Source organism: Acanthisitta chloris, unplaced genomic scaffold (genome assembly GCF_000695815.1).
Source record: "Acanthisitta chloris isolate BGI_N310 unplaced genomic scaffold, ASM69581v1 scaffold1329, whole genome shotgun sequence".
Classification (NCBI taxonomy): Eukaryota; Metazoa; Chordata; class Aves; order Passeriformes; family Acanthisittidae; genus Acanthisitta; species Acanthisitta chloris.
In genome coordinates this window covers 199,289-218,766 of record NW_008692882.1, presented here as the reverse complement: position 1 = coordinate 218,766, position 19,478 = coordinate 199,289, and the positions used below count along the sequence as shown (strand labels likewise).

Below are 19,478 nucleotides of genomic sequence, written 5' to 3'. Positions count from 1 at the left end.
CAATGTTAAAAGGGGTCACATATCAAAATATCTCTACTGTTGAAGTTATTGGTACAGCTAGCATTTTGTTTTGCATTTTTCATGCTTGTGGTTACTGCAGATAAACCAGATTCTTTGTAAAAACTGGAAGTGATATAGACATTCCTAGTAATCCAAAGTGACTGATAAACACGTAAGGGTTTTCAAAATGCTTGTTAGGAAAGTGAGGGATGGGAAAAATGGAGGATCAGAAAAATGGAGGGATGAGAAAAATGGAGGATCAAAAAAAAGAAGGGATGAGAAAAATGGCAGAATCAGGAAAATGGAGGAATCAGAAAAATGGAGGGATGGGAAAAATAGATGGGAAAAATGGAGGGATGGGAAAAATGGAAGGATCAGAAAAATAGATGAGAAAAATGGAGGATCAGAAAAATGGAGGGATGAGGAAAATGGTGGAATCAGGAAAATAGCGATATCAGGAAAATGGTGGATCAGAAAAATGGAGGGAGGGAAAAATGGCAGAATTGAAAAAATGGAGGGATGGGAAAAATGGAGAGATGAGAATAATGGAGGAACCAGAAAAATGGCAGAAAGAGAAAAATGGTGGGATGGGAAAATGGTGGAACCAGGAAAATGGAGAAATGGGAAAAATGGAGGCATAAGGAAAATGGCGGAATAGGAAAAATGGAGGATCGGAAAAATGGCAGGAACTGGGAAAATGGCGGAACCAGAAAAATGGCGGAACCAGGAAAATGGTGGAACGGGAAAAACAGAGGATCAGAAAAATGGAGGGATAGGAAAAATGGGGAAGAGTTAGAGAAAAAAATATACTTTTTAATTATTCCATTATTGTCCCAAAGCAGTCAAAAATCTTATAGCAAGAAATGAGGAGGGACTCTGAGTAACCTGGTCTAGCGCAAGGTATCCCTCGCCTGGCTGGAGGGTTGGAACCATATGATCTTTATGGTCCCTTCCAACCAAAAACATTCTATGATTCTATGAATTGTTGAAGTTGTTATTTAACATTCCTTGGGAATGGCTTCAGAACATCTTTATCATTATTATCTTTAAATGAAAATTCCGTGTTTCTCTATAAGTATTTAAAAGAGTAAATGCAGACTTAGAAAAAAGATTTTTAAGAAGTTAGGAGTCCTTGAATATTTAAAATCACTACTCACACCATTCATATCTCATCTGAAATAAGAAAAAAGTAGAAAAAAATGAGAATTTGAACTTATCTTTTTACTCTATGTAAGGAGCTGCCAGGAGTTGTACTTAAATCAATGTTAAAAGGGGTCACATATCAAAATATCTCTACTGTTGAAGTTATTGGTACAGCTAGCATTTTGTTTTGCATTTTTCATGCTTGTGGTTACTGCAGATAAACCAGATTCTTTGTAAAAACTGGAAGTGATATAGACATTCCTAGTAATCCAAAGTGACTGATAAACACGTAAGGGTTTTCAAAATGCTTGTTAGGTATTAAATATAGAATGAAGCATCATTTGAGTCTTCAGGAAAATGCTGGAGAAAAAATTATAACATAATTAAAGATAATAGAGAGTTGATTTACAGATGACTGAGATGACAAAGATGATAAAGTAAAGCAAGGTATCACCCTACAGAATACATTTTCCTTCCAGCTAGAGAGGTAGAAGCTATGTTTGGGTACCTTTTGCACAGCAGAAGGCACAGATGGTATGGAATTTCACAGCTGTCTTCCATTAAGAGTTACTGGTAGCATAGATGAATGTAGTTAACATCTAGTGTGATGTTCCACCCTTAAGGGGAAGGAAGCACCTAAGATTCGTAAATGCTCATGATCAAAAGAAATTATAAAAATCAGAGGGTCTGCGAATAATTAGAAACTTTAGCTAGTAAATTACACATTTGCCATGGGAATTGGTATATTAGTCCCTGATCTACTATATATGCACATGGCAGAGAGGTTTGAAAAAGGGGGTAGGGTAAAAGGGAAGAGAAAAATTAAAAAAGAGATGAATTAGACAAAGAGAGAAGGCAAAAGAGGAAAAGAGAGAGAAAAAGAGATCACTAGTCCTGGTTCTGGATGGGATGTTGATCCTGTTTTCAGTGTTGATCCAGGTGATAATCCTGATTTCAGAGTCAGTCCAGCTGTGTCGCTCTGACTGATGAGATGTGCAGGGTCCTGGGGGTGCTGCCACCCAGGCTTGGAGGGGGGTACATTTTTATGGATAGGTGACTCTGCCTCAAAGATAGGTTTCTCACTTTGTTTGCATTGTTCTTGTCTCCATGAACTAACAAGGATGTTTGTCCCAGACAGATGCTGCCCTATCTCTGCATGGCTCCCTTTTTCCAGCCAAAACTTGTTCTTTCTCATGGTGTGTTAATACAAACAGTCTTTGGTTGGCTCCACAGCCATCTGGCTATCAGTGTTTGAGACATATACATTAGTCCCTTATCTTCTGGGAATAGAGCTCAAAAGAATAAGTTTTAGTCATAGTGATTTCCCATCCTGGTTCAATAACAAAATATTATTCCACTTGTGTTGTTATTCAGTAAAGAAATCACATTTCCAAGGCTGTCTGTTAAAAAACAGAAGCTCGTTAGACAGCACTAGTTCCTGGGAACAGACTGTTTCTGGTAAGCTCAAGAGGGGCTTAGTGCAGGTGCAGTTCATTAAAGCTGAGGTCTAATGAGCATTTCTCAGATCATAATGCAGTGTAGGGTGAGGGGGGATGCACAATCCACTGCATGACTAAAGTCAACTTCTATGGGCCTCTACATCTAGCCAGCAAGAAATCTTTACTTTTACCCATGTCTTTGTCCTTACTATTGCTAACAACAAAAGTATTATGGAGCCACAAAAAAATGTTGATTGAATGGTGCCACTGGGAACCATCTAGTCAAACTCCCTACTCGAGCAGGGCTAGCTTACATCAGGTTGTTTAGGTCCTTGTCCATTTGAGTTTATAGTGTCTCCAAGCACTGTAGTTCCCAAGATTCAAATCCCAGATTTTAAGGTGAGCATGATGTTTACCTTTTTCTAGTCATCAGAAAGTTTTCCTGATTGCCATGGTGTTTTGAATATGATTGACAGGAGCTTTGGAGTAACTCCAGTCAGATCCCTCAGTACCTTTGCTCACATCCCACCTAGTTGCGTGGAGCTGTGTGTGTCCAGTTGCCTTAAGTGCCTGCTAACTGCCTTCCTCTACTGTAGGTAATGCATTGCTCCCATAGACTCTGTAAGTAGACTCTAGGACTGGGAGGCCTGAGAGCCAGATTTGCCAACAAAACCAAGACACAAAAAGGCATTGAGTATCTTGACCTTTCCCATGTCCTTTGTCACTAAGTTCCCTGCCCCACTGAACAGCAGACATGCACTTTCTTTACTTAGTCTTCCTTTTGCTGCCAATATATAAACTTTTTTCCTTGCCTGTAACTTCCTTTGATTATTTCTACTCCAGCTGAGCTTTTGCTTTGTAATTCATTGCTCTACACTTGAGCAGTGCCTCTGTTGCCTCAAGTGACTTGTCCCTGCTTCCACCTTCTGGGAGATTGGACTTATTTTCAGGTGTCACTTGCTACACACCATTTTCCCTAGTTGGACTAATTTTTGTAGTCTGTTGTCTTTAGAATGTAGACATAAGTTTTTGTTGTATCTGTGTAGGAACAGTGAATGAATATTGTGTACAACACCTGAAAAAGTGCGTATGTGTATTATGACACTGTGTTCATTTTATCTGAAATGTCAAATGCTTTGTGGAATTAGATTGATGCTGTAAATCATAACCAGAGTTCTTTTTTTTTCTATGGAATCACCAGAATCTCAAGAGAAAGCTATAATTCTAAAATTAAAATTGTGAGTATGGTTGAGTTATATCACTGAGAGTTTGTGTATCAGTATAAATATCCAGATGATATGATGTGAAATATATGTCCAGGAGGTAAAAAACCCAACCTGTATTCAAATATTTAAAAAAAAAGGAAACCTTCCCTTTGAAATCTCCCAAAGGAATCAGTTTCTAAAGTAATTAAGCTATATGTTTTGAAAGAAGTATTTTTGGCATCAGTTTGTAAAATTGGCTCTTCATTTGCAGCCCAAAACATGGTTATTTTCCTGATCTCCTGGACATATTTGTAGGAATTCTGCCATTCCTCATTAAAAAAAATAATTTTTGGTATAAGGAGAGAGAAAATTACAATTTCTTTAGCTTTTTATAGCTGATATATCTCACGTAATAGAAGTATCATGTTATCATGTAAGTATATTGCTAGTACTCCAGTAGCAAAAAGGTCTCTGTCTCTACTGCAGGACACTGCTGAATAGCAAGGAGGAAATTCTGGCCTTAGTCCATTTTTCCTGCTAGTCAAAGTCGATACTTTTTTTTCAGTAGTAAGATTTGTTTAAACCCTATTGCTCAGTTCTTGGTGCGAGGTTGCTTTGCTTTTTGAGTCCCTTCAGCTTCTTCCCTTTGTTCTTTTGAGTGGACAACATCTACAGCGTATTGTCAATGGGTTTGGGGGGATATAATTAAGATGTGACCTGCATGTGCTTTGTCTGCCTCCAGATTTGGTAGTTAAGGAGGAAGGAGTTGCTGTGTTTTCATTCTAGTTGATTCAGTTTTTCAACCCTTCATATAGACTAGGAAAATGACATGCACAGGTACTACTAGTGCTAGTTGGCAGCTATGAACACATTGTATATTAGTCTTTTGAAAATCCCTGCAGTCTGAGCAAACTTTTTACCAGTTGTGTAACCCAAGCAGAGAGTAGTGAGAGTGCTGGTAGGACAAAAGGCCCTGAGAATGAAACTACCTGGAGACTGAACTGGCTGGTCTAGCATCTCATAGATGACTAGAAGTGGGAGTCTTTTCACCCAGAATATCTTTTATCCATGGCAAGCTCCTTTTAGTTGGTTAAATAAAAAAAGTCAGAAAAAAAAGCAGGAAAGGCTTCAGATGGGTGAGTGAGTTAAAGTAGGTCGTGAATGCTGGGACTGGCAGAGGAGAGGAAGGAGACCCATGTGGCTTGAAGCAGGTGAAAAGGAAGAGGGAGGAAACTGTCCTCAGATTCTGCTTTTGTGCTCCAGCTCTCTCATTTACTTCAGCATGATTCTTCATGTAAATGTGTATATTATTTTGTTGGTTTATACCTAATAACACCATCTAGCACTTCTGTAGGCTTATCTTAGTGACAAAAAGTGATTGTAGTTACAAACACTAAAATTTCTATTACAATGCATTAAGAATATTTGTAAGATAAAAATCTTCCTACTACCCTTGTCTAATATACTGTTTCTTTTATTCCTGCCACTGTGTCTTTCCCAGGGTGCCCTTGTCTTCCTACGTAGGTGCTTCAAATAAGAAGTGGAGATTTTCTACATGGCCAGAATGGAATGATGCAGATATCAATGCAGAAAAATGGGATGCTGGAAAAGTCGGAAAAGAGAAAGAAAAAACTGGAAAAGGTCACATTTCAGTAAGTTATGTGACACGTATTATTTCCACTGCATTTTTTGTACTTGTATTTACTAGAGTATTTGTCACAACTTCAAAATAATGTGTTACTGATAAATATATTCATTTTCAATCATCTCTTTTCAATGTGTTTAAGTAGTTCCCTACTAAACCAAAATAATAAATTAGGAGTAATGTGCATTGTTTATTTGTTGCTTCTTAAATGAACTGTTAACATGTGTGTGCATTAATGTGTGCACATTAATGGTTTAAAAAAGTGTAACCCCAAAAACTATTTCATAACATAATTAAGACTGGGGATTGGGAACAGCTGCTATGTCAGAGCAATCCCTTCTCAGAATTTCTGTAGTTTGATCTTTATTATGGGAAAAGTGGATGTTGAAATCTTTTCTGTTGCACATCTCAGTTTCTGGACATGTGAAACTCTGCAGTTCTAGTGTGCAGAGAATGGTTTGAGGGGATATCACCATTTGTAGAAAGTAAGCACATGCCAGATGCAGAAAAATTCCTCAGCTTTCCAACTTTGGAATGAATTATAAGTCTCATATGGATTTTTACGCCTTCGAACTGATTATCATAGTGAATGTATGTGTGTTCTATGCAGTGTAGTACTAAATCTCTTTCTTAAACAGTTTCTTGAACATGGCATTTTAAAGTGATATTTAAAATCCATTAAATACTTTGCTTAATCCTCCATTTTATGTTCATATGTTTCTTTTGAATGTATTCTTGTGTACTGTGTATATGTTAGCATAAGTGTTCAGAGATTATTTTTACCTTATCCCAAGCATAAATATTTTATACCTCTTGGGGCCAAAGTACTGTTCTGAGAGAAGGTATAAGTTATATACTGAATACTGCTATTAACTTGTCAAGTAAATAATTTTCCTTTAGGTCTTTCTTCTGCTCCGTTACAGACGTTTGGTATCTTTGGGCTGTACTCTTAACTCTGGCACTAATTTATTAGGTCTGCCAGACATTGTTATAATAGATTAACTGTATCTGAAAACCTTTCTTCTTTTTTAGCACAAGAGGCATTCTGAGGTATCTACTGGACTCTTCACTTCTTCAGTTACAAACTATATGAAACATTGCTCTTTTTATATGTTTAAAGGAATTATTAAATATGCCTGTCACATCAGATGAATTTACAGATCTAAAGAATTTTGTAATGTATCCTCTTTTGATCCCAGCAGGTAGCCAGAATTCAACATTATATAGGCTATTTCTGTTAGAAACAGAATTAGTAATGGCATCAGTACCTTGGAGTACACTTAGGACACAAATATAAACAGTCCTATTTTCCTGTGTGGGAAAAGGAATCAATCAGAAGTGATCTCTTTCCTTGTAACACTGAAGTGTAACACTAAAGCTCTTTTACCAAGCACCCCTATACAATAGCCTCTCTTAGAGCAGTGCAATGTGCTTGTGAGATTGTAAATTTGGCCTTGTCTGGTGTGTGTTTCTTGCATGTCCTTCCTGTAGAACTTGTGATTGAGAAACCTGTCCTTAGAGCATGAACTCCTGAGATCTGGCAGTTGTCTTTTATAGCCAACTTAATTAAAAGATAAGTTAAACTTGATTTTGTCAGCCAAGTTTAGCTGAACCTACAATATTCTTCTTCAAAGTATTTTTACACTAGTAAGCTGAAGAAAGATATGTCTTTCCAGGGACCTTTTTCGTGTTTCTTTGCATAAGCTGTGTCATTCTCACCTGCCTCCTTCTGGTTTATCTAGTATTTAAGCACTAAACTTTCCTCTTATACCATGAAGTCAGGGTTGGATGTCTCTAAAAGAAGAATATAAACTCTGTTGATCCAGTTCTGTATGGTTCAGGCTCCAAATCTTTACGGTTTCATTAAAAAAATCACAACTATTCCTAAAAGATTCCTTTTTTCCCCCCAGCTTACCTTTTTTCCTTCAGGTACTTGAAAGAGCTTGTTGCAGATCAGCATGTTGAAGGAACTTACACAATGAAACAAATAAGGAAAAGATATGGGGAGAATATTATTTGAGACTTTGGTTTGTGTTTATTTTTCTGCTTTTGTAATGTATTTTCTTTTGCTTTCCTTTGAGTAAGCAAAGTATCATAGATTTTCCTTCCCGGTAGCTCTTTCTCTTGTTTGGTCTGTAGAAGATAGAATACATCGTGGACTGTGAGGCACACACAAATGTGTATCATGCCTAAAAGCCATTTAAAATCCAGGCACAAATAAAAGACATTGACATGAACAGATTAGTTTCTCAGTCAGCACAAGCTGTATATCAGAGGCATCTCCTCATCCTACATTGTGCTATAAAGTAAACAGATATCCTATGTCACACCTTTTGTGGACACGATGTATAAGTATCACATCAGAAATGTAAGACTGAAAACTATATGAGACTCTTTAATGTGCTAATTCATGTGGCTGTTTAATTATAGTCCTCTTTGTTTTCTGTAGCAGTGTTAAATGCAAGGAACATGGTTTGTTTGTATCTAAATAGCCTTCAGATATTTGCTTTCAGTCTTCACTTAAGAGAGCTGTAGATATAAATGAGTTAGAAAAAGTACATAGAAATAACTCAGTAGAAGAATACCTGACTTAAAAGGTTACACTTTTTTTTGGAGATTTTTCTGAAAGGTAGAAAATAAAAAATATCATTTTATATAGACATATTTAGACACTGCAGACCTCAGGACAATATAAGTAAACTTCTCAGGACAATAGAAGTGGCTTTTATGTTGAATCTTCATTTTGACTTCAGCCTCCTTTATTTAAGTTGTAGATACTATTTGTTCCTTTTTATGCTATTTTACTCCTTAAGTGAATTATCGTATAAACAATTTATTATTTTAATTTTTTTTGAAAATACAATACTGTAATTAAGAAAAAATGTTCCATTTTTGTTTCTACATATTTTATGTAGCGTGTCTTTGAGGATCCTGAAGGAAAAATAAGGTTGCCAGCATCCTTAAAAGTGCATTCATGGAAACGTCCACAAGAGTTTTTGAGAAATAAGGTAAGAAACAAGCAAAGTCATGATAAAAAAATACTACTTGCCTTGCTTGTCAAAAGTAGAGGAAATTAGTTCAACAGATAAACTCACTTGACCATACCTAGTCATCCTGTCCAGGAGACCATTGTACACAGAGGAGTCAGTGCTCCATGTATCTGCTAACCTGTGCTGCACGCACAGCTTGGGTTTGAGCCTGGCGAGGTGCTGGGTGTAAGCCCTGGGCACTGGATAAGCTCAGACAGCTCAGGGGAATGGGGGAGCCTGCAGGCATCTCCTGCTTCTTGCTGGCAATTACATCACCTGCATCTCCTTGCCCTTATGTAACCACAGCAGCAATTTCTTATGTCAACACCCTTTAAATTTTACAGTGGAAATGATGAACAGAGTTGTTTCTTGTAAGAATATCCTGGCATAGCTCAAGTCTTACCATAGCTCAATAATGCTGAAATGGGATCTGTACAGAATGCTGCACAGATGGATCAGAGGCCTGCTTGATGCCACACAACTTGGTTTTCCCAATGTCTAAAAGGACATAAGTTTACCTATACTAACCCCTTTCTTTATAGTTAGCTCTAATAATAGCACTTTAAATGTAACTATACTGAATCTGAGTACCTTTCTTAATGAGATAAGTTCACCATGGACCAGCACCTCCTAGTGGAAAACATCATGGCAGTGTATCCTCCTGCATCTGCTTTGCTTTTTGACTTCATGTGCACTTAGAAGACAACTGGACAGAGAGAAGCTTTTCTGGTTTTCTTTGTGTTCATTTTTGCTCACATAAAAATCAGTGTCGTGGCAGAACAATTTCTGTTTGTTCCAAGTAAGACTTCCCTTGAGCAGGTATCTGAACAGAATATCTCTAATGAAACCATGAACTAACTTTACCAGAACCATTGTACTTTTAACTCACTTCAATGGTTATATTTCTCTGGGCTGCACACAGTACTTGTCCATGTCTTTGCCAGCACTTGTCTAGAGGATAACCATAACATTTTTAAATTGTGCATAGCTTTTATTCAGTATATTTTTAAAATTAATTGCTAAGAAAATAAGCAGCCTACCATTTCAAAGGTTAGTTTTCTAATCTAACTTTTAAAGCATTGGACCACCCTTCCAACTTTTTCAGGCTTGTCAGTTTTCCTTTTGTCAGCTTGTCAGTTCCATTTTTTATTAACTAGACACTAAACAGGTCCAAGTTTAATTTTTAATGGAGGAAGGAGAGGGGGAGGTCAGAGGAGTAATTGACAAGACCAAAAGATTGGATAGAAAACACTGCCAAAATGCAAAAACTGAGTGGAGGTATCTGAAGGATGAGGGCAAGAGAGCTGACAGCCCAGAAAGCTAGGGAAACATGTATCTGTATTAAAAATAGCTTTTAAAATCTGTCTTTAGAGCACTATGAAGAAAGCATTTGTTTTTTTTAAGACCTGATTGGCACTTTCATGCCTGTTTTGGTCCATTATGTATTTTGAAATGAGAAGCTATGATTATGAGAACTTTTATATGGTAAAAATTAATGTAAATGTCAAGTGGTGAAAGGCTATTAAGAATGATAGACGTTACTACCTAATTTATTAGTAAGTATAATAGAAAGCATAAACAAGCCTATTTAGTGTGGTAAGCAAAGAATTGAGCAGTGATTACCAGTATGTGATGAGAGGCACAGACATATTTAGTTCAATAAGCTACAGTCCCAGTACACTATTTCTAAACTGCTTACAAAAGGAAATGGGCTGTGTAAACAGGTAATGGTAATCAAAACTATGTTATGTAGTCAAAGGTTTTGATAAAGCCACTGTTCATAGTGAAAATACTGCTATCTAGCTAATGATGAGGAAATAAATTCCTGTGTGAGTGGCCAAGGAGATCTCAGAGTATGACAGTGTCATGATCATGACTTAATGAGAACCGCAAATATTCTTAATAAATTGAGGGAATCTAAATTTATTTATGTGGTTATTTCATTTGATACTTATTAATAAAATCTGGTAAAAAAGTATTTTTTTTAGCATTCTGAAGTTCTTAATTTTAAGAAACTTTTCTTAAGAAATATCAAATTATCTACAAGTTTGGCAAATGTGTAACGAATGAGTAATGAATGTGTCTAACATTTGCATGTCACTACCATTAAACGCTAGTGCTCATTTAATTTTTTCCAGGTAATTTAGTTATGGATTTTTCTAATTTACTTTCTCCTAGATTCCTGTTGTTGTCAAAAATGAAACCTCATTTGACCTTGTTTCAGCAAATGAGCATATATTTTCTAGTGAGGTAGGTAGAAATACATTAATGATCCTTTAAAAAAAGGTATTTTATTTCATTCTTTTAAATTCTTTTTAACTTTTTAAATATCACTCCAAATTTCTAAGTTGTGACAAAGTGGAAAAAGAATGATGGGAAATACTCTAGATTTTTATAATTAGTGCTTACCTTTTTCAGAATGTGAAAAATTAAATCAGTGATGGTAAGAGATTTTCCACTTCTTTTTTTTTAAAAAATATACAGCCTCTAAGCTATGATAATTATTACTGGATAATATTGTCTAAAGATAAGAGCAAATAAAAGCTGTATTGGAAGGGATTTATATTTTTCATTCAAAAATGATTGAAGCCTCAGTGAAGCCTTTCCCGAAGCCTTAGTGTGCCTGCATGTGTGTGCAAATGTCTGTCACCCAGCCAGTCTTTTCCATCTCTCCAGAGCTGAATAAATATTTACTGAATTTCTACTGATCGTGGGAAAATATAAAACAGGGAGAACCAAGGCATCTAAGTGCATTACTGATTATAATATTACTTCATAATTTCTGTTTTCTTCAATGCAAATTCAAAGTTCAGCACCAGAGATATATGGCAGGAAGCCACCAGAAAACAGGTGATTTAGATTCTACAGAACCACTAATTAATTTTAGGGGAAGTGTCTTGTAGTTAAAGCTTATTCTCATTCTTGTTTGTATAAATCACTGTAACTGGTAATACAGGTGAAATCCACATGTTAGAAAAACACATGCACTGAAGTGTGATTAGTTAAAGCTTTTGTTTTAAGTTTTAAAAATTATTAAATGCTTTAAATAATTTAAGATCTTTTTATGGAGTACAAATAGCTAGTGTTAAAGCAAATACTGATTTTTAGCTGCTATAGCTTGTAACAAGCAATTAAACAAGTGACAGTTCACAAGTCCTGTAACATAGTTTATTTTTAAATCATATTTCCTAATTTTTCTTTGTTAAGTGATGAATAGCATAATCTATATTGTGCCATCACTTAGTTTCATGCAGTCTTATGCTGTTGTCGATAGATATTATAATGATTTGCATTAAACCATAGCAATACTTTTGTCTCACTTCTTTATTTACAACAGGGTCTGTTTTATTCTTTGATCATTATAATATAATTGACTTTATTTTTCAAAAAGACATTGCTTGAAAAAAATTTTTTTTTCTATTTTTCTCTGGGTTTAGCTGATGAGATGGATTGTAAGTGAAATTTATGCTCTCTGGAGGATATATAATGAAAAGTCCTTAACTAGTGAAGCAGCTGCACGTTTTTGGAAACCATGGGAACACATTTATGCCTTATGTAAAGCTACCAAGGAACACATGCCACTGTACAATAGCTTTGGAAAATATGTAGTGAAACTTTATTGGATGGTGAGTACTTTGCTCCGACAATATATAAATAAGATGTAGCTAGCATGGCAAATTTTAGTGGCTAGGGTATGTATATTTTATTATTGAAAAGATACAGATTTGTCGAAGTGTTGACAAATTCTTTATATTTGTTAATAAAAATGTGATTTTTATACGACTTAGAACTTAATAAAACAGAGTTATTACTTGGAAAGGCAGTATTCTAGTTCTGTAGGTTGGTGCAAATGTTTAGTGGACTCAGACATGTGGCCCACACCTCAGGTGTATTAGGATTAAGAATGTTTTTTATGGTTTAAGTAACTCGTTTGACTGACTTTACAGAGCTATTTGTATCCAAAGGTATTTAAAGGTGACTAAAGACTTCCAGTGTAAGCACCATTTACTGAAGATACACTGGTAAAACTAAAGCATCTCATGAGTTTCTAAAGATAGCAGACAATAACTTCTTAACACATTTTACAGTCAACAGGGAACATTTAATTTCATATTGAACCTCATTTTAATAAAGAAATAATCACATAAAAGTTGTCTATGTTGTTAGAGTTTTTCTGGTTACATTTGTCTTTTGCAAACAGAATATATCATACCACTAAGACATAGAACTGTCCCTATTAAATTTCCAGTTGCCCCAACGTAAAAATATTTTTGACACAGTCAGTTGGACATGGAAATTTGGAAGTGACCTTCCTTGTAAGGGAGAGCACTTAACTGATTTACATGCCTGTGCTTTCCTCATTCCTTACTGCTACCTCTGCACATGGAATAACATATTCATCTAGGGAATAAGAGCTGCATGAATTTGAGAAGGCCTAAATTGTGTTGCCCAAGTTCCTCAGCAAACAACATGATTCTGTGTGTGAATTTAATGCTACAGAGGTTGTGTATTCAGATGGTAAAACACTGGATTTTAAAGCATGTACAAGACTTAGCAGGGTGTTTTATTTTATTTGTCACTTCTGTGTTTGTTTTGGTTTGAGTCTTTGTGTTTATTCTGTTTCTTTTCCTCTGGTTGTACACCTGTATTTCAGAGAAAGTAAAAGAGGGAAAAAAGAGGGTCAAATGTTAGAGCATGAAGGAGAATGTGCAAAAGAGGAAAGACAATTATCAGTAGAGAGAGAGGAGAAACAGATTTCACAGGAGAAAGTGGAAAAGTGTATGAAAATGGAGAGAAAGGTTGAAGAACAATGAACTGGTTTCACTAACATGCCGCGTTGAGTCCTGGGGGAATTGCTGTCCACAAGATCAAACCTGTGCATAATAATTTTTCATATAACTGGCACAGTGTGTGAATTTTACTCCACATCCTACTTCCACTTTACATTCATGAGGTTTATTGAATTAGTCTCTGTAGTTATCTTTCTCTCACATTTCTATCCGTAGACCTGCCTCACATATTTTTATTTTTTTTTATTTCTCTGGTGACTTTACTTATCAACTGGTACTGCTCTCCCTATTAAAATTCAGCAACTGCTGAAAGAAGAAATGAATATGGGATCAATTAGGTCCTTTTCAAATTTGCAAAGTCTTAAATATTTTGTTATGGTTGTCACAAAATAATTCTTATGCTAAAAAAGTATTAGCCTCTATTATGCTTTTTGGATACCTTTGCCCTAGTGCCTAAATTTGTTTTCTTCTGAGACCTATAGAACTCATACAGGGTTAATCAGTGGCATTTCAGCTTGAGTCCCATAGCTTAGTTACTGGCAGAGAGCAGTAGTTTTTCCCTCTGTGATAACACATGGTGAACATTTTAGTGATTTGGTTATTCTTCGTAATTTTGTGGATGAGCTAACAAAAGTACTTGCTATTGCCCCACTATTTCCCTAGCTTCTCTGTTACATCTTCACTAGGACAGACTCCTTTTTGGAGAATGGTGGACAAGGTTATTTTATGGAATAGTACATCAGGTTACTAATGAAATATCTAGTATTAGAGATACCAGTACTTTCTCTTACCTGTTTGTTACTTATTGTGGAAATACAGTTGGTTTTTTTACATTTGATCATTTTGTGTTGTTTTGTATGGTGTTTTAGAAGATACTGTCTTAATGCTTTCCAGGACACTGACCACTGCAGCCAACCCCAGGTAGTTTTTGGAAAGCAAGGGGGACTGTTTATATCACAAGTGATTTCCAGACTTAAACCTTAAAGAGGCATTTGTGAATCTTGTGTCTAGTTAAGCTTTTTCTTGATCGTTACTATTTCTCAAGCATCTGTCACAGCAGCTGAAGAAACAGCAATGAATACATGAGCATGTTGGACTACACATGTGAGATGAAATATATTTGGAAATAGCTGCAATTAGATCAATCTCTGAAGTAAATAAGTCAGAACAGTAATAAAATGCTGTGAATACTGTTTCTATGCTTTTCATATATTATGTGAGAACTTCTTCTAAAGCCATCTGTAATGTAAATCAAATTACAGTATAATTGGGTTCTAGGGAAAGTATTAAAAGTTCTCTAACATACATGTTCACTTTCCAGCCCACAAACTCAATGTTTTCTTCTTTCCCCTGCCTCACCCTATCATAGGGATGCTGGAGAAAGATCATTGTGGATGACACTATGCCTTTCAATGAAGAGGATAATTTGTTACTGCCAGCTACAACTTGTGATACTGAACTTTGGCCAATGTTGCTGTCCAAAGCCATCATTAAGCTAGCAAATACTTGGTATGTTTAGTCATCTCACTTTCGGTTTGTTTTGTGAAGTCATATGGAATATGCAAAAGATTGTTTTAGTATATGTGGGAAATATATTTTGCTAAAAAATTTGTAATGAAAAGGACACACTTCTAAAAGCTGACACTATAAATCAGTAAAGCAAAATCCTCTGTAGCTACAGAAGGTGCAGTGTTTCCTTTTTAGACATGTTTGTAAATTTATGCACAGAAAACTTGCAAAGAAACTATTTGCTTTATCTGTTTGACATGTGATCTGCTTCACATGTGGTTTTCTGCCAAATGCAAATGTCCGTGAAGTTCTAATGAAGTTGTAATTGTCAGTCTTAACCAGTCTCAACTTAACTAGTGTTGAAAATAGAGTATTGTAAGCTACTTTAGATGTTATGGGCTGTACAGTGATCCACTTCCCTGGAACTGATCTGGAAAGTAGAAGGTGGCCTATAATGCAGTGATTGTAAATTATGCCCACAGGTTCCTGTGAGCAATGAACAGCAAGAGTTTAAATGACTAAGCTTGAGAAAATAATTCAAAACACTGCTCTGGGTAGTCAAGCTTCCTTGTTCTGGTCATATCAAGTTATGTTTGTCAGAAGAGTCATCTAAAGTACATCTGTGCAGGGTAGAGAGTTGCCTAGAGCTGCCTGTTAGGAAGCTCTGTTTGCAGGAATGTATTTGGAATAATGCATTTCTCCAGAGCACAAGGGTTAGTCATAAACAAGTGCTGGCATCTTTAGCCTTGGTCCTTGCAGGAAATCTCTCCAGAGAGTAGGTGGCTGTGTCAATTTGAAACAGTGCATTTTGGCAGAGTGGAAATAGAGCCAACTTGTGCAGAATAACCTGGGAGTTAGAGAGGCTGCTTAGGAAATGGATGTTGTAGAACCATAACATCCTTCTAGTGCCAGGGATTTCAAACCTCCATCTACAGCCCTGCAAAAAGAGGCTTTACTATGTGCTAGTATGCATAGTGTGCTTGCTAACAATTTTGAAACCATGCCATTGTACCAGAGGGAACAGTAAAATAATGGACTTCATGCAAAGGCCTTAGTAGTCAGTAGTCAGCAGTGGTTTAGAAAACTCCTAAAATGTCAAGTAATGACTTGTTTTTCATCCTGTTGTTCTGTGTATGGTTTTATTTAGCAATGAAGACTACAGAGTTTACTGTAGGTGGTTACATTATAATGCTGTATAATGTCTGCTTTTGTCTTACAGTATACATGAAACTGGAAAAAGAGAGATGGAGGAATTTACAGTTCTACATACACTGACTGGATGGATACCAGAAGTTACTCCTCTCCAGTAAGTTCTTCTATTAAACAATTTATGTATTAGTTGTTTAATATTTGATTCTGTAAGGCATTATGAAAAACGAAGCCCTAAAAGTCCTTCACCATCAGTTTTGGGAAGTGTATGGTTTTTAATTCTGGCGCTTGAGAAATGTACGTTTGAGGAAAGCAATTTTATTGTGTTTTGCTTTGTAGGTCATACAGCTGCTTGTAAAGCTATTTATCATGTTAAGCTGATGTCTGTGCTTTATACAATTAGCTAATATTAAACACTGTGATGAAAAGAGGGTTAGAGAAATCTGCTTCATTTAATATGCAGTTACAAAATATCTGCCGGTAATAACTTTATATCTGAATGTACCATAGAAAGTATATGTCATGAATTTGGAAGTAATTGATGTAATCTAGTATGATGTTTCTGCATTTTAAACTGGAACAGTTGTTAGACTTTTATTTTCAACCAAAAATGGTATTTCCAACTTACAATAACATTTTTCTTGTTTCCCATGTGTTTTATGTCCATTTTGTAGTTTTAAAGGACAGACATTCTGATTTTCCAGCTTCACATTCTTTTTACCAAATGAATGACCAGGATGCAGTCACTAGATATTTAGACTTCTCTTTTTAAAATTACATCTTTTTGCCTTTTGATATATACATTTTTGTCATTTGATATATACATTTGATCTATTCAGTTTTGGTTTATATATAATTTATTTAGGTATAATTGTTTATTTATAACCATGGTTCAGTATGAAATTGTTCAGTCAAAGACTATTTTATTCCCTTTTTCCAGTCATTTTTATGTCCCAAGCTATTCTTGCAATTTAGGTGTTTGATGTATTTGTGTCTTACATTAGTCTGTATGTAGCTCATGGACTTCGAATCTGAGTAACCTAAATTTTATTTCTTTATATAGTTAGTTTTACAACTGCAAAGGCAAAAAAACAGTGTTCACTTGCTGCAAATATATTCTGGAGGGACAAAATGTGGATGCCACAGAGACTTCGAACCACTAGTATAAGATGACTTTAGCTCATTGTACAGTCAATTAATTTATTTTTTAGGAAAAGGTTGCATGCAGTTAGCTTGTATGAAACTTATTCATGGCCCTGTTTGGGATTGTTTCTGGAATGACTGAGTTTCTCTGGAGAACCAATATGACTGCAACTGTTATGTCATATCAAAAAGCTGTTCTGTCTGGTAAAATCAGTGGAAGAGGCATGGAACTATCTGAGCTGAACAGTAAGGAAAGCCCAGTTTGGAAGTACCTTTGAGAAGCTTTTTAATGTAGAAACTCGGAATCAAGTTATCATATGGTGTAGCTGTCAAGTAGTTTGCAAGTTTCTCTGCTGCAGCTTTTATCTACTATAAAGCTTGAGAAAGGATGCTTTATTTATATGCATCTCTAAACACCATCTCTTTATGGGTCCAACCATATTCTGTCTCAACAAATTGGCTGATACAGAAAATCAAGCAAGTGTGTTCTATCTACTAAAATAACCCAGTAGCTTTTCGAAGAGTTGGACTGTCAGCTGTGGTATAATGCTGTCTAAATGAAAATCACACTTCCTTTTCTTATTGCAAATATCATTACCATTGACATTTATATGTGTTTTTTCTTTTAAAGGCCTGAATACTTAGACGAAGTTCAGGACTTTTTGAAAGAGATTGTGCCAGAATTCAAGTTGCCAGGTATGAAGACTCCAGAACCTGATATTACTCAGTCAGATACAAAACCTGAAGAGGCCAAAGCCTCAGAGTTAAAAAATGAAGTTTCATCTGTAAATAAGCAGCCAGATACACCTGAGAAAGCAAAGACGGCTGATAACATTGGTAAAGGTCTGCAATTTTAGTTATCATAGAATCAGTTAGGTTGGAAAAGACCCCTGAGATCATTAAGTCCAACATATGACTTAGCTACCACCATGTCAACTAGACCATGGTGCAAAGTGCCACATCCAGTCTTTCCTTAAACACCTCCAGGGACAGTGACTCCACCACCTCCCTGGGCAGTCCATTCCAATGTCTAACCACACCTTCTGTGAAGATTTTCCTATGTCCAACCTAAACCTCCCCTGGTGCAGGTTAAGAGTGTGTCCTCTCATCCTGTTGCTAGTTGCATGGGAGAAGAGGCTGACCCCCAGCTGGCTACTACCTTCTTTCAGGTAGTTGTAGAGAATGATATGGTCATCCCTGAGCCTCTTCTTCTCCAAGTTAAACAACCCCAGCTCTCTCAGCTTCTCCTTATAGGACTTGTGCTCCAGACTCTTCACCAGCTTCATTGCCCTGGGCTCCTCTCTAACAAGCCTGGTCTCATCTTCTTCTCCTTCAAGCCTATTTTAAAGCCCTTTCAATCAGCACTGCCAACTCAAGGGCTAGAATTCTTTTGCCCCTGTTAGATGGGTGAACCTCAACTGTTTCCTGCAGGTCTTGTGCCATAGAAAACTGCCCCATGGTCAAAAACCACAAAATTCCTGCAGTGGCACCAGTCTTTGAGCCACTTGTTGTTCACATGGGGTTTCCTGTTTCTCTCAGCATTTATCCCTGCTACCAAAGAAATCGAGAAGGATACCACCTATGCTCCTGTCCCTTCAACCAGGCAGCCCAGTGCCTTGAAGTCCTTTTTGATTATCCTGGTACTTCTCTGATCAAACTCATCACTGCTGACCTGGACAACCAGAAGTGGGTAGTAGTCCATGGGCTGAATCAGAGACAAAATTGGGCAAAATTGAGAATTGGGCCCATGTGAACCTAATGAGATTCAAAAAATCTAAGTGCAAGCTGCTGCACCTGGACTGGGACAATCCCAGACACGAATGCAGACTGGAAGAAGAACTGAAAGCAGACCTGTGGAGAAGGACTTGGGGGATGAAAAGCTGGACTTGATCCAACAGTGTTTATTTGCAGCTCAACTGCATCCTGGGCTGCATCAAAAGCTGCATGGCCAGCAGGTTGAGTGAGGTGATTCCACCCCTCTACTCTGCTTTTGTGAGACCTTACCTGGAGTACTGCATCCAGCTCTGGGGTCCCCAACACAAGAAAGGCACGAACCTGTAGGAGCAGGTACAGCGGAGGGCCGTAAAGATGGTCAGAGAGCTGGCACATCTCTCCTATGAAGGCAAACTGAGAGGGATAGGATTGTTCAGCCTGGAGAAGAGTCTAAGTTCTAAGGCTTGAAATAATGTTCTGACTGTGGGAGACTTTGTTCTTTCATGTCCATTGGGAATCTATGCTCATCTCTGTTAGTTATTTTGGAAATTACTGATGCATGAGAGCAAAGGCATGAAGAACATATTTGGCATAGTGCCAGAAATTCAAGAATTTCTAACATTGTAGTAAGGACATGAAAGTTGTGCACTAACTGGAAGGTTGGACCAAAGCCTTCCTGGCTCATTCTGAGTAAATCTGCATTTACATATTAA

General features: G+C 36.7%; 1 protein-coding gene across 1 annotated transcript in view; it reads left to right on the top strand.

Annotated features, from left to right (window-relative positions):
- Nucleotides 1-579: 579 nt before the first annotated feature.
- Nucleotides 580-19,478, top strand: part of ADGB (androglobin) — a 90,991-nt gene continuing 72,092 nt past the window's right edge. The window contains exons 1-8 of the mRNA XM_009082824.1: nucleotides 580-734; nucleotides 5,289-5,439; nucleotides 8,348-8,440; nucleotides 10,640-10,711; nucleotides 11,899-12,087; nucleotides 14,621-14,760; nucleotides 15,980-16,066; nucleotides 17,684-17,889. Of these exons, the coding sequence (XP_009081072.1) occupies nucleotides 580-734; nucleotides 5,289-5,439; nucleotides 8,348-8,440; nucleotides 10,640-10,711; nucleotides 11,899-12,087; nucleotides 14,621-14,760; nucleotides 15,980-16,066; nucleotides 17,684-17,889 (1,093 nt within the window). The remainder of the gene's footprint in view (nucleotides 735-5,288; nucleotides 5,440-8,347; nucleotides 8,441-10,639; nucleotides 10,712-11,898; nucleotides 12,088-14,620; nucleotides 14,761-15,979; nucleotides 16,067-17,683; nucleotides 17,890-19,478) is intronic.